General features: G+C 38.4%; 1 protein-coding gene and 2 long non-coding RNA genes across 3 annotated transcripts in view; 1 reads left to right on the forward strand and 2 right to left on the reverse strand.

Annotated features, from left to right (window-relative positions):
• The window catches only part of GLG1 (golgi glycoprotein 1), a 114,215-nt gene that overhangs the window by 61,575 nt on the left and 37,129 nt on the right, over nt 1-15,511 (forward strand). The window contains exons 3-4 of the mRNA XM_079119648.1: nt 9,716-9,802; nt 11,967-12,182. Of these exons, the coding sequence (XP_078975774.1) occupies nt 9,716-9,802; nt 11,967-12,182 (303 nt within the window). The remainder of the gene's footprint in view (nt 1-9,715; nt 9,803-11,966; nt 12,183-15,511) is intronic.
• LOC306649059 overlaps nt 1-15,511 on the reverse strand; it is a 208,030-nt gene that overhangs the window by 33,312 nt on the left and 159,207 nt on the right. The window lies entirely within an intron of this gene.
• Nucleotides 1,845-3,560, reverse strand: LOC306649061. Its single transcript, XR_013760568.1, has 2 exons — nt 3,448-3,560; nt 1,845-3,393 (listed from the first exon to the last, which is right to left on the reverse strand). It is a non-coding gene; the product is annotated as an uncharacterized lncRNA (long non-coding RNA).

Genomic DNA, 15,511 nt, shown 5'->3' on the forward strand with positions numbered 1-15,511 from the left:
CAGAGTACAGTGGGACACAAAGTGAATTCTGTCCAGGTGTTTTTGTCAGGAAAGGCTTAATGGTGATGATAATAGGTTTTCCGAAAGATATGTTTGTCAGATTGTCAGAAATCACCTGTTTCCATGTAGTGGTAGATTGGATATGGACTGCAAAAAAACAGGAAAGTCGACTCTTACTGTTACTATTCATTCTAAAGAAAATCTAGATGGGTCTGAGATTTTTAAATTCAAAATAAAACTTCAAGAGTCCTAGAAGAAATCTTGAAATGAGGGAAGTCTTTTCTAAACATGACACAATCCCAGTAAACACAATAGTTACATTTCCTGAATTCAAAACTTACCTCAAAGCTGCAATAATCAAGACTGTGCTACTGAATAGGATAGACAGAATTGAGAATTCAAAAATAGGCACATGATTCATTTTCAACAAGGGTATGAAGGTAATTTGGCCGGGAAAGGAATAGTCTTTTCAACAAACGGTATTGGAATACTTGGATATCCACGTAAAATAATGAATTTGGAGCCCAGCTTTATACCATGTGAAAAAAAAAAAAAAAGATTGAAAACTTACATGAAGGAGCTAAACTATAAAACCTGTTGAATAAATATAGTTGTAAACCTTCATGACTTTAGATTAGGCATGGTTTCTTAGATGGGACACCAAACGAACAAGCAACTAAACAAAAATTGATAAGTAGATAAATTCACCAAAATTAAGAATTTTTGTGCTTCCAATGACACTGTCAAAGTTTGTTGGGTGCAGTGGCGCACGCCTATAATCCCAGAGGCTCAGGAGGCTGAGGCAGGAAGATCGTCAGTTCAAAGCCACTGAGCAAGGCCTTGTCTCTAAATAAAATACAAAAAAGGGCTGGGGGGCTGGGATGTAGCTCAGTGGCAAAGTCTTTTCCTCACATTTGCAAAACTGGGTTTGATTCCCTGTTCCAAAGGGAAAAAAAAAAAAGGTTGGGAATATGACTCAGTGGTTAAATGCCCCTGGGTTCAGTCCCCAACACCAAAAAAAAAAAAAAAAAAAAAAGAAAAGAAAAGAAAAGGAAAGAAAATTCAAAGACAACCCATAGAATGAAAGAAGATATTTGCAAATATTTTCTGATAAGGGTATAGGTAGTGTTGAAAAAATATTTAAAAACTCTTATAGCTCTAGAATAAAGAAAGAAATTTAGGGTGAATGTATAGCTTAGTGGCAGAATATATTTACGGTGCATAAGGCCCTAGGTGCAGTCCCCAATACCACCCTGTCCCCAAAATAAAAGGACACAATGGGTATAAATAGACAGACATTCCTCCAAAGAAGATATGCAAATGGCCAGTAAACCCATGAGAAGATGTTCAGTAGTGTTGTCTTTAAGGAAATGCGAATCAAACCATAATGAAATACTACTACACACCCACTAGGGTGACTATAATTAAAAAGGTGGACAGTAACAAAGGTTGACATGGATATGGAGAAATTTAGTCTTCTTACATTGCTGGTGGGAATGTGAAGTAGCACAACCACCATAGAAGACAGTTCGTCACTTCAAACCTGTGTTACTCCTAGGTATGCGCCTTGTGTTGGGAAAGCACACCGCCTGTCCCCCCTCTGCTGTCACACAGCAGTCGATACCCAAAACTTCTGACCTCTGAACAAGTAGGGTTTCTTCCCTTCAGCAAGCATTCTGGTCTGCAGCAGTGGATGTCAGCTGGGTTCCTTTAATCCAGTTCAGTTCAAGCACTGTCTGCCTAGAGAGAGCAGACAGGTCACAGGGGTTGGCGCCTCAGTTTCCAAGACTTCCTCCACCCCCAGCACACACTTTTTAGATGTCAGCGGCAAACACCAAGTGGTATTCTGTTTTGTTTTGTTTTGTTTGTTTGTTTTTTTAAAGAGACAGATTTTATGACATTGCCCAGCTAGCTGGCCTTAAAGTCTGAGGATGACTTGATTCTCCCACCTCACCCTCCGAAGTAGCTGGAACTACAGGCACGTGACAATGTGCCCAGCTCCCAGGTCATTTTACTTGTGATTCTGACCAAGTGGCTATAAATTGAGTTTTCCACAACTCCCTCCTCAGGTGTGATTTATTTACTCTAGTGACTCACAGAACTCAGGGAAACACTGGCTTACGTTTACCCATTTATTTTAAAGGATATTACAAGGAATACAGATGAAGAGATGCATAGGTCAAGGTATGGAAGAAGGGTGCAGAGCTTTAAGTGTCTCTGAGCATGCTGCCTTCTAGGAATCTCCTTGTGTTCAATCTCCTTCTGGAACCCTGTCCTTTTGGGTTTTTTATAAAGACCTCATTGCATAGGCATGATTGCTAATAGACTAGGTGGGGAAACTCAGCAAGTTCTGTCCATCCAAATTATCCTTGGCCTCTCTTTGCGGCATTCCTTCCTCCAGGGCACAGGGGTGTGGGGTGTACCCCTCTGGAATGAGGAGGGTATCATGACCTATTATTGAACCAGAGTAGGTCAGAGAATTTCTTTGTGGCCAACTCAAAGAGAGAGTCTCAGTGATTTGCCTTGGGAAATAAAAATTATAGTTTCAGCGGCCTTTCTTGGGGAAGGAGTTATGAGCCAGGAACTGTGAACAAAAACCAAAGTATATGTATCATATCACAATACTCAAGAGAGTTGAAAACATTTGTTCACATAAAATTGTGTACAAAAATGTTCATAGAAGCATTGTTCACAATAATCTAAAAGTGGAAAAAACTCACATGCACTTCAGTTGATGAATGGCTAAATAAAACATGGTGTATCCATACAGTGGGATATTATTTGGCTAAAAAAATGGATGAACCTCAAGAACTGATTCATTGATATGAAATGTCTAGAGTAGGCAAATCCACAAAGATAAGATTTGGTGGTTGCCAGGGACTGGGGGAATTGGGAAATGGGAAGTGACTGCTAATAGGTGTGGAGTTTCTTCTGGAATCAATGACAGTGCTATGTAATTAACCGTAGTGATGATTGGAGAACCACCACCTTATACTTTGGATGAGTGAATTTTGTAGTGTAAATTATATTCCACAGAGTATAGTCAGCACCCATATAATAACCATACAGCTTCTGTTATTAATTCTGATGCTCAGTAGTGTTTCCTATACCCCTACTTATTTCCACTCCTTTTGTATTATTTTGAAGCAGAACCCAGAAGACATATCTTTCCATGTGTTAATATTTCAGTAAATACCCCCTAAAAGGTAAGAGCTTTTAGAAAAACAGTGACTACAATATCATTATCATATTTTTTAAAAAATTATTTATTTTTGCTATACTGGGGATTGAACTCAGTGCTCTACCATAGAACTACATCCCCAGCCCTTTTTATTTTATTTCGAGACAAGGTCTCAATAAGTTGTCTAGGCTGGCCTTGAATTTGTAATTCTCCTGCCTCCGTCTTCCAAGTAGCTAGAATTAGAGGCTTGCATCACTGTACCTGACTGTTATCATATCTTTAAAAATCATAATTCCTAATCAGATATTTAGTTAGTATTTAATGTTCTAATTTTAGCATAGTCCTATAAGGGAGTTTATTTAATCTGATAAATAGTGGCTATAGAAAGACCTACAGCAAATGTAGAAGAATATTGACAGCTTTCTTCCCAAGATTGTCTATAAGACATCCTTGCTTCACTGTAACAGAAGGCCTAGCTGGTATAGTCAAGCAAGAAAAAAGGCTAGAATTGGGAAGGAAAAATCAAACTGTCATTATTTGTAGATGACATAATTGTTTTAGTAGACAATCAAAAAAAGAATTTGTAGGTAGACTATTAGCAGGTGATTAATAGATGACTTCAGTAAAGGGTCAGTATATGAAACTCAGTAGAATATTGTTATATTGTGTGCATGTAGAAAAATGTAACAACAAATCCCATAATTATGTACAACTATAATAAATGTGGAAAAAACTTGGTTGTATTTCATATAAGAAGCAAATATTTTAATAATAGTATTGAAATAGCATACCCAAGATTAACTTTTAAAAAATGCGTTAAGACTGCTGTGCAGATAACTGTAAGATATTAAGATAAATTTAAAGACCTAAGCAAATAAATGAGCAACTATGTTTGTGAGTTCACAAGTTGAAAACTTACTATAAAAATGTCAACTATTATCAAATTACCTATAGATTTCATGCAATCCCAAATCTCTTGTTATCAAAATGGCAAACTGGCTATAAAATTTATGTGGGAACACATAGTGCCACTCATAGCCAAAACAATTAAGAAACCAAGCAGAGAGAATTTGACCAGAGTTAATGTAAAGCTTCTATAATTGCCATATGGTAGAGGCACAAGGATCAACAAGCCAGACCAGTGAAGCAGAATAAGGCCAGAAACACCATATATGTATGGTATGTGTGTGTGTGTGTATATATATATATATATATATATATATATATGAACACTTGAATAAGGCACCATTCACATAAGATTCATTCTGGATCCTTTGTAGATTCAAATGTGAAAGTGAAACAATAAAATGTCTAAAAAGTTAACAGAGAAAAATATCTTGACTTTGAGGATTAGCAAAGATTTCTTAAATGAAAAAGCACTAATCATAAAGCAAAAGATTGATAAATTACATAAATATTTATTTTATTGGGACTGGGGATATAGCTCAGTGGAGAAGCTTGCTTAGGATGCACAAGGCCCTAGGTTCAGTCCCCAGCACCACACTATAAAATGTTTTAAAAATTTATTAAAGATAATAGTGAGTAAAAAAAAAAAAGATAATAGTGAGTAGAGTAAAAAGGCAAGCCACCAAGAAAATATTTTTAACATATCCAACAGTATTGAGAATATATAAAGAACTTATGCAAAGTATTAAAGTCAAAGGAATAAAATTTTGGTTAGGATGCTTGAACATCCATGTCTCAAATATGACATCTGTATGACATAAACATTGAAAAGGTGCTCAGCCTCATTAGTGGTCAGGTGCCTGCACCGTCAGAATTATGAAAATTGAAAAGACTGACAGTGTCAATACCAAGTATGGGTATGAATATGGAACTAGGGGCCTTTCATATGCTGATAATGATAATGTAAATTTGTACAACTACTTTCAAAGCGTTTAGCATTATTTACTAGAATGTAACATAAACATATTGTATGATGTAGCCATTTTATTTCTAGGTATTTACCCAACGGAAATGTTAATCTATGCAAAGGGGCATTTGTAGCAGCTCATGATAACCCTGTGAGTGAAAGATGAGCAAAATTCTTTCCTCTTCTTCATGAGAATTTTTTTTTTTTTTTTTTTTTTTTTTTTTTTGCAGTACTGGGGATCGAACTCAGGGCCTTGTGCTTGCAAGGCAAGCACTCTACCAGCTGAGCTATCTCCCCAGCCCGGCTCTGCTTCTTTCTTAACTCAGATTCCTTCTTAACCTAATAAAAGTAAAATGTCAATTAAGTTTCTGGGTAGCATTGCTTATGATAAAAACGATCCAGCTGGTAAGTTTAACATGAATGAGAATAACTATAAATGCATTATAAATACCCAATAGGGACACCATACTTTGGACTTCCCTGGATGTAGTGACTTGTACTTGTGTGTGTCATTTGTAGGGACTTTGGAAGTCATCCTCACTGGTTTGTTAAGAAGATGTTGGCTAGCTGGGCTTGGTGGTGCACTCCTATAATCCTAGCTGCTAGAAGGCTGAGACAGAAGGACCTCAAATTTGAGACCAACTTGGGCATTTAGGTAGACTACATCTCAAAAAGAAAATGGGCTCAGCACACTCTTGTAATCCCAGTGACGCAGGAGGCCACGAGTTCAAGCCAGCCTCAGCAACTTAGTGAGGGCCTAACCAAGTCAGCGAGACCCTGTCCCTAAATAAATATAAAAAGGGGTTGGGGATGTGACTCAGTAGTTAAGCGCCTCTGGGTTCAATCCTTGGTACCCCCCCAAAAAGCGGGGGGCGGGGGGACTGGGATGTATGTAGCTCAGTAGTAGAGCATTTGCCTAGGGTGTGCTGGGTCCTGGGTTCGACCCCTAGTACCACACGCACACATAAAGAACAGAATATTTCACCTATGGATACTTATTTTCCCCCTTATATAAAGTAGTACCCAACCCCTCTCAATTCCTTCTGCCCTAGTGTATCACCTAATATATTCTTTTGATTATTCACACATTATATCTTCCTTCAAGAAGGTAAACACTTTGAAAGCAGGGATTTTTCCCATTTTTGCTCATTGCTGCCTTAAACAGAACTTGGCATATAGTAGGCACTTGGGGTGGGGGGAAGTGAGGAAATTTCTAAGAACTGAAGGATATGCATTTCTAAATTCAAAGACTTCACCAAATACCCAGTGCTATGGAGGGAGAGATAGCCTACAGCATGGTACATGTCAGTGAAATTTCAGAATTTGTGGTGGGAGGAAAGCTTTCAGAGAGGAAAAAAACCAAGTCATAATCAAAGTACTTAGATTTGAATACTGTACTTCTTAGCAGCATTACTAGCTAGGAGATAGTGGACCAGTGCCTTTGAAAGTATGAGGAAAAGTTTTCATTTGAAGTAATGTACAATAAAGCTATTCCAGACCTGCAGTTTTTAAAACATTTATGACCTGCATATTTTTTTCATAAAGCTACTGTACATCAATAAAATAAGGGAATACACAGAGAAAGATAAAGAACCTAGTAATTAACTACTTAATACAAGACAAGAGCAAAGGACATCCTAAGGGGGCTGATGAGGGGTGACCCCTGTGCAGAAGCCTAGGGAGCTGCCAGACCTGCTTGGGCGAGATAGAAGACTCCTGAAGAGTGTCTCACCTGGTAGATTATGGGTAGGTTTGGTCATTCTGAAAGAAGGTGCACATTTCTGGTAAAGTGACTGAGGATTAATTAGAATTGAGTATATAGAAAAATAGGCCTGTAAAGTAAATGATGATTAACTGTAGGACAGATTGAAAGTTGTATAGGAAAAGAAATATTGACATTGCTGTGTGTGTGTGTGTGTATACATACACGTAAAATTTCTTACATAATCAATAATGTAAATTCTGAGTATCTGACAACATTGTGACTTAACTATGTTGGGAGGACTGGGATTAGGAAGAAGGGCACGAGAGTTCATGCTTCATCTACACTGTAAATTGTAGAATACCTAAAACTGACAAATTAAGAAATAGGTTAAGCACTAGTTTACAGATATAGAGGTAATTATAAGACAAAGCAAAAGGAATTTTAAGTACCTCTGGGGAGGAGTTTAGAAAGGGACTTGGCAGTAATTGCTTGTTTTGATTTTTAAATTTGATTTTATTATTTTATTTATTTTTGTAGTATTGAGTATCAAACCCAGAGCTTCCTGTTTACCAGGCAAGCACCCTATCACTGAGCTACCTCCCCATCCTTGTTTTGGATTTTAACTGTCTTTACAGAACTGTTTGACTAAATAGGTAGCATTCACTTGTCATTTCTGAAGGCAAATGAAAGAGGAAGTAGATAAAATGAGCTACAGACTATACTTTTAGGGAATGTGACTATGAAGAAAAATTATCCTTCACCCCCTCACACACACAAACCTAGTCCTGTACCTTGTTCTCCTTATCTCAAGTATATCCCATTTTCTGTTACCCAAATCAATTCTTGCCTCTTAAGTGATCTACTAACCTTCTCCAATCTTGCCCTATTCCACACTGTAATCAGAGTTGATCTTTGAGTTCTCTGGTTAAAAATTATCAGCTAGCTTCCTCTTTCCTTTAAGATGAAATTCAAAATCCTTAGCATGAACTGCAGAGCCACAGCAAGAAGTGTGAGGAGTTCCCTAGGCGGAGGTGGGATGAGGGCTTTGGTCAGGGAAAATTTACTGGGGAAAATGCTACCCTAAGATGAAACCTCAAAGGTCAGAAGCAGCCAGTCATATTAAAGGGTAGGGAGAAGTCTGTTTTAAATAAATGAAGCACCATGCATGGGAGCAGGACATGTTAGAGGAACTCAACTCAGAGTCCAAGGGAGGAGGACTCAGGAGACAGGCCAGATCAGAAAGTCCTGTAAATCATGTTTGAACTTCAGCCCCAGAGTAACGGTAGTCACTGAAGAGGAAGGAAGGCTCTTTAGAAGTAGAACAGAGGTATATAGAAACTGCACTAAGCACAACACACAAACAAGTGGTTAAATCTGTATAAGCACTGAGGAAGATTTGGTAAAGAAAGAAGACAGCAGTATTTCTTCTCTTCTCCCCTCCAAAAATACAATGGAAAGCTCTAATCGCCCAACCACCATAAGCTCGGTCACAGGAGGACAAAATAAGGAAGAGTCAAACTAGAAAGAAAATAAGCAATAAAAATGTAGTGTGATAAATGTGATAGCAGAAGCATGTAGGGGACATTATGGGAATACAAAGGAGGAACACAACTCAGTGAGTGGTGGAGAAGCAGGAAGAGGTGGCAGAGGTCAAATTATCCTGGGCTCAATTCACAAGGCTTAGAAAGAATTCTTTCAGATGAACTGAGACACTGACTGGGACACCAGGTATGCAAGGTAAGGAGGATAGAAGGGTGAGGGTGACTCAGGGGAACCTGTGTAGTTCAGAATGGCTGGAGTTGAGGGTATTGAAGATGGGAGGTGGAGGAGCAGAGTCAGATCACACTGCCTGGTAACCACTTCTGCCATTGACCTTAGCCACCACCATACAGTGTGAGTTTTTTCCCTTCTGCTTTATGCCCCCATCTCTGGCATAGTGCCTGAAGGTAGTAGGTACACATTGTAATGCTTCTGTTTCCTCCAGTGGCCTATGAAGCTCCTAGAGATTAGACTGTGTGTGGCACAGCCAAAGTGCCAAGAGGATGTTTGACTGATTCAGTGAATGACTGGTTGTATTCTTTCATCCTGGAGTATAGTAGTCAGAGAGAAAGAAATGACCCCTTCCAAAAAAACCTCTTCATGTTCTACATCATCCAAAGCCTCTGTTCTTTCCTCTGAGCAGTTTGAAGGCTTGTATTTGCTACTTTTAAGTACTTTTAAGGGTCATTTATTGAAATTATTTAGCTGAGGTTTCAAAGATAAAATAATATTCAGCCCTCGCCTGGAAACAATAATGGCTAGTTGTGTAAAGTATATTTTATGTCAGGTGTTTTGATGTTTTGATCTTTTTTTTGGAGCATGGAGCAGTGCTGGGGATCAAACCCAGGGCCTAAAGCATGCTAGACAAATGCTCTGCTACTGACCAAGCTACATCCCCAGCTTCAAGTCAGGTGTTTTAAAGGAATGAGATAGAGAAGCATGGAAACTAGACCCTGGGCAATTCTCCTTCATAAAACTGATCGATGAAAGCAGTGATGGTTGTGAAATCTGGGACAAAGCCCACCCCATCTGAGCATCTGAGTTTTTGGTTTAAACAAATTTGGCCTACACAACCTGTTTATATTGTCTCTGAAAACTTTATCAGCAATTTTAATATTTAAGTTTTTTCTTGACACTAAATGATTTTTCATTAATAGTTTTTAAAAAATTGTCCTTTAGTAAAATAGGAAAAAAATATGTCCAAATGGTACTGCTTTTATTTTGTCTGCATGTTTTCTTCCTCTTATCTATGAATGGGATGGCATTTTGTCTTACTTTTTGTTACCTGATGCATAAATGTTTTATTTGACTGTATAATTGACTTACATAATTTAAACACTAATGACAAATTTCATATTATTCTAACTAGAGGATTTTTGTTTGTTTCCCCCCTGTTTGGTTTTCCCCTTGAACCTAGTTATTGTGGAATTACAAGCTGAACCTGACTACTGATCCCAAGTTTGAATCTGTGGCCAGAGAGGTTTGCAAGTCAACCATATCAGAGGTAGGTTTTAAAAAAAGTTTCATAAATATTAAATGACTTAGAAGAGCAAATTACATCTGTTGACCAGAACAGTCTTTAAGAAAGGAATGACTTGGTTATTTTACCTTTCTTGGAAATGACATCTGTCTTGGTTCAGAGAGAGGAAGGCAGGGGTATAATTAGACTTCTTTTCAAGATCAGGTTCTCTTGGTCCCAAACCATCCAGAGCCACTGCTGAGGTTATTATCGCTGCTCTCACATCTTTACAACCTGCCAGGCCAGAGGCAAATCCAAACCCCAGGAAGCTTAACACTCCTCAGTACTTTGGCTCTGCATTTGGATCAGTCAAACCAAAGAAGTACATGCTTCAATAAGGAGCTAGTGCTATAAAGGTATTAACGTTTACTGAGTATAAAGACAAAAAATTAATGAAAATGTATAGCACTGTACAGATACTAAGGGAAACATTTTAATGATGTTAATGAAAATTGTGATATTTGGGTATCTTTTTTGTATTTGAAGAATATTTTATTTTTATTTTTTGGTGGTGCTGAGGATTGAATCCAGGGCCTTTTTAATGCTAGGCAAGCACTACCACTGAGCCATATCCCCAGTCATGCCTGTAATTCTAGTGACTCAGGAGGCTGAGACAAAATAAAAAGGGCTGGAGGTTCAAGTACCCCTGGGTTCAATCCCCAGTACCCTCAGAAAAACCCCTTTGATTGGAAATATACTCATGACCCTGTTTTTAGGTATCATCAAAAAATGACAAAGATTAAGCTGAAAGAACACTGATCTTAACTACTGACGTTTTCTGCTACCTCTCAAGCCAGTGTGTAACTGTTTACTTAAATTCCAGAATTTACTGCTGCTTCTACCCCCCGCCCCCCATCCTGGGAATTGAACCCAGGGGTGCTTAACCACCAGGCCACATCCCCAGCCCTTTTTATTTTTGAGACAAGATCTCACTAAGTTCCTGAGGCAAGCTTTCCCACCAGCAAATGAACTGTTTTTAGGGACACCGGCCTAGTGTCTTCTAATTCAGTTCAGTTCTGACACTATCTACCTGGAGACTGTGTCAGATCTCACAGGTTGAGCTTCATTTCCTAAGACTGTCCCCACCCCTTTAGGTCACAAACTAAACCAGGTGGTTTTACCTGCTTCTGAACCCTTATAAATCAGGGTTTCCACAACCCTGTCCTCAAGTTCTATTAATTTGCTCAAGTGTTCACTGAACTTATTGGAAACACATTTACTGATTTATTGTAAAGACTATTTCAAAGGTTCTGATGAAGAGGTGCATCTATCAAGGTATGGGAGAAGGGGTGTATTATGCTTCAGGAACCTCTGCATGTTCAGCTCTTGGGAAACTCTGTGAACCCTGTCCTTTAGGACTTTTATGGAGACTTCCTTGAATAGCTGATGCCAGCGTGAGTGAGGAAACTCAGCAAGGGCCAGAAGGACTTCTTCTTGGCCTCACCGTGCAGCATTCCTCCCTCTAGGGAATGGGGCAGGACCCCTGTGGAATGAGCAGGATCATATGACCTGGTACTGGACAAGAAAGGGTCAAAGAATTTAATACAGAAATACCAGGAGGATTATAGTCTATGATCCAACTTGGGGAAATTCTAACTTCTGTGAACTGCCTTGGGGAGGGAATTGCAAGAAAATAATTATGGATAAAAACCAGTGTATCTGTTATAATATCACTGAATGGCACTTCTTTTTTTTGGTGGTGCTAGGGATTGAACCCAGGGGCTTTCGCATGCAAGGCAAGCGCTCTACCAACAGAGATATATTCCTAGGACCACCACCTGCCTTTTTTTGGGTACCAAGGATTGAATCCTGGATACTTAACCACTGAACCACATCCCCAGCCCTTTTTAATTTTATAAGAGACAGGGTCTTGCTGCGTTGCTTGGGGACTTGCTAAGTTGCTGAGGCTAGGTTTGAATGCACAATCTTTCTGCCTCAGCCTCCTGAGTTGCTGGTATTACAGGCATGCACCACCATGCCCAGCTACATTGTTCTTTTTTAAATGAATGTATTTCTAAATGCTTTCCTTTTTTCTCCCAAATAAAAAGTTAGGAAATCAACAGAAAGTACCAAACATCATCTCTTTCTTAAAAGTTATTTGATTCAAGCACAGAATATTTGTGTAAATCAGCCACTTTCTCTTGAACAGATTAAAGAATGTGCGGATGAACCAGTTGGAAAAGGTTACATGGTTTCCTGCTTGGTGGATCACCGAGGCAACATCACTGAGTACCAGTGTCACCAATACATTACCAAGATGACAGCCATCATTTTTAGTGATTACCGTTTAATCTGCGGTTTTATGGATGACTGCAAAAATGACATCAACATTCTGAAATGTGGCAGCATTCGGCTTGGTGAAAAGGTATCACCAAAGGGATCTTATAAACTTAGGAGCTTGATAAATGAAAACGATTTCATTTGTAATGAAATGAAAATTTTCTCATGTAATTCACATGGGAAAAATTTAGGAATAGAGTGACAGGGTTCAAATTAAAAGAAACTTGCCCAGACACACCTCTAAGATCTAAGACTCGTTGACCTATGAATGCATTTCATGTGTTTATAACAAAATGTTCAGTACTGTACGGGGAAGTAAAGGAGTCAACATCTGTGAAAACAGTGTTATCTTCAAAGTATTACCCATAATATGCTTCTGGCAAAGAGAGACCCGAGTTCTCTGTTTCTCTGCACATAATCTCAGTGTTACCTTGTTTTAGTCAGTTTTTGTGTCTCTGACCAAAATACTTGAAAGAACAACTTAGAGGAGAAAAACTTTATTTGGGGCTCACAGTTTCAGAGGTCTCAGTTCATAGACAGCCAGCTCCATTGCTCTAGGCCCAAGGTGAGAGAATATCATGGGAAAGGGCCCAGCAGAGGAAAGCTGTTCAGTTCATGAGGTCAGGAAAGCAGAGAGAAAGGGGGAGGACAAGGTCACAGGACAAATGAGCCCTTCTAGGCACTCCCCCAGTGACTCACCTCCTCCGCCCCACCCTCCTACAGTTACCACCAGTCAGTCAGTCCATTCAAACTAGGATGGGCCGATGAGGTTACAGTTCGCATGATCCAATCTTTACACTTCTGAACATTTCTGCATTAACAGGAGCTTTTGTAGGATAATCTCACATGCAAACTGTGTAAGTGTACTTAGCAAGTGTACTTAGCAGGCACACTGGTTGGTCTGCATTTGTAAAATGAGATGTTTAAATATTAGAAAACTTTAAGATATGTAAAGGTACTTCTAACTTATCAGAAGAAAGTTCTTCTGATAAATGTATGATATATTATTTTCATCTCAGAAGAACTGATTATAATAAAGACAGAAAAGAACTGCCTAACTAGTTTCTTCCTTAGTTATAGCTGATCTTATGTTTGAAATTATTAACCTGTTGAACAGAAGGGCACAATGAAGGTTTGGCCAATTTACTCAGAACTTGTTTGCTCAGCAAAAATGAAAGAAACTCTTAAAAGGTCATGAATACCATTGGGAGACTTGGTCTGAGACCGGTGGCATCAGCTATTAAAGGCTGCCACTCATTAATCTTTTGTTTAGGACATAGGATGGAAAATAAACTCATTTGTTTCTTTGCCCTCTGTTCCTGGTTTGCAGCTATCTTTAGCAAAGGGGGCATGGTATTAGAATCCTGTAACTGAGCACACCAGCTCAAAAGAAGGGTTTTGGCTGTCACCAGGCCTTGGTGCCCTGTCCTCTTTATCAGCACAGAGCCCTGAGCCCTTTCATAGATACCTCTGAGTCAGCCTTGAAAGCTCTGTAAGCTTGGCATAACCCTTTAAGGAAACTGAAGAAAGACCAGGGTTTTGTTTTCACTTTTGTTTTTTTGTTGTACTAGTATTAAATCCATTATTGCTTTACCACTGAGCTACATCCCCAGTTCTTTTTGAACATTTCATTTGGAGACAGGGTCTGGCTCAGTTGCTCAGGCTGGCCTCTAACCTTGTTCCTCTTGCCTCCACTTCTTGAGTAGCTGGGATAATAGATGTTACCACCACACTCGGCCATTTTAATCTTTTGATATACCTAGCAGTTAGGTATAATTTCTATATCACCACCTTGCCATCAAAAGTTTTATTGTATTTAGGGGACAGTGAGATGGGCTCATGCCTGTACTTGTGCCTCAGAAAAAGCATGTTTCTTCCAGTGTAATTTGTTTTGGTACCATAGCTGCATTTAAAAATGAGAGGGAGGCATGTCCTCAGCTCTACTTTACCTTTTTTTTCTAACTGTAGTTTGCTTCTCCATGGCCAGTTGTTTAGTTTACTAGATAATTTTATCCTGAAAATTAGTTAATTGGCTTCTGACCACAGGAGAGAACAATCTCATCAATTTCAAATTTATTGCTGCTGAAACTTGAAAACTGTACCATGACTGGCTTTGAACTGATCTTCTCCAAAGGTCAGAGGGGAGGATTTCTGGTTAATCTGTATTAGGAAAGATTTCCAAAAGCAGAAGTGTGAATGATTCATCTGGAAAAAAAAAAAAAAAAAAAGAGTGTGGCCTCCAAAAAGGAACTTAATTGTAGACCTATGCCACAGTAGGATTGCTCTTATACTTTCAGTAATTATATCATTTCATTATTTCCTGTTTTTAACCAACTACTTGGAGTAACTCAGACATTCTCTTTCTACCAGTCTAGATTATGGGAGACACCAGAAATGGTGAAATAGAAAATGGTTTATATCAGAGATAAAAACCGACTTCTTGCCAGGCATGATGACTCACACCTATAATCCCAGCTAGTTGGGAGACTGAGGCAAGAGGATTGCAAGTTGTAAGCCAGACTGGGCAACTTAGCATGATATTGTCTCAAAATAAAATTTTAAAAAGAGCTGAGATATAACTCAGTGGTAGAGTACTTGCCTATTTGAGTTTATTCCCTAGTACCATAAATATATACATATATACATACATAAGTTCTTGCCTACTATTTTGATATTAATGCTATTCTTTTCTGCTATTGTTGGTTTATTTTCAAGGATATGGAATATGAAGAAGAAAAAGAAGTACCTATCAGTCTTCAAAAAACTGAAGTCATTGGCAGTATTTTCAGGCAGATGTTTTTAAGCAATAATAAAAAATTATTGAGATCTAAGGATGGAGCTCAATAGTAGTATTTGCCTAGTATGTGCAAGGCCCTGGGTTCAGTCCCCAGCATAGTCCCTTATTCCCCTCACCCCCCCCCCAAAAAAAAAAAAAAAACCTCAAAATATTGTAAATCCAGGGTCATTTACAGGATCATTTGTTAATCATATTTCCAATGTGTATATTACCTAAGTAATTTTAGTATCTCATAGGTAACATACAGGTGTGAGTTCACCTCATTTGTTTTTATTAAAATTTAATGATTAGCTATATAGTCTTCATTGTCCAATATTTGTATATATTTCAGTTATATAACTCAAATGGTTGAACCAAATAGCTCAGAGACTCTGGGGAACTCCTGAAATATCTTTTTTTTGAAATATATATTTATCTGAAAGATATAATGAATGAAAACATCTAGTGGAAATGGTGTTATGACCTAATACCAATGTGAGCTCTTACAGTTGCTATAATTAAAATGAAATCTTGGATTCCTTATGGAGTTCATAAGCCATCATGATGATGCCTTAAATCTGAAAAGAAGCAAATGGTACCATTAAAAAATATAATAGTATTTAATCTTCCTGGTGACA

The sequence above is a fragment of the Sciurus vulgaris genome (genome assembly GCF_902686455.1).
Source record: "Sciurus vulgaris genome assembly, chromosome: 17".
Lineage (NCBI taxonomy): Eukaryota > Metazoa > Chordata > Mammalia > Rodentia > Sciuridae > Sciurus > Sciurus vulgaris.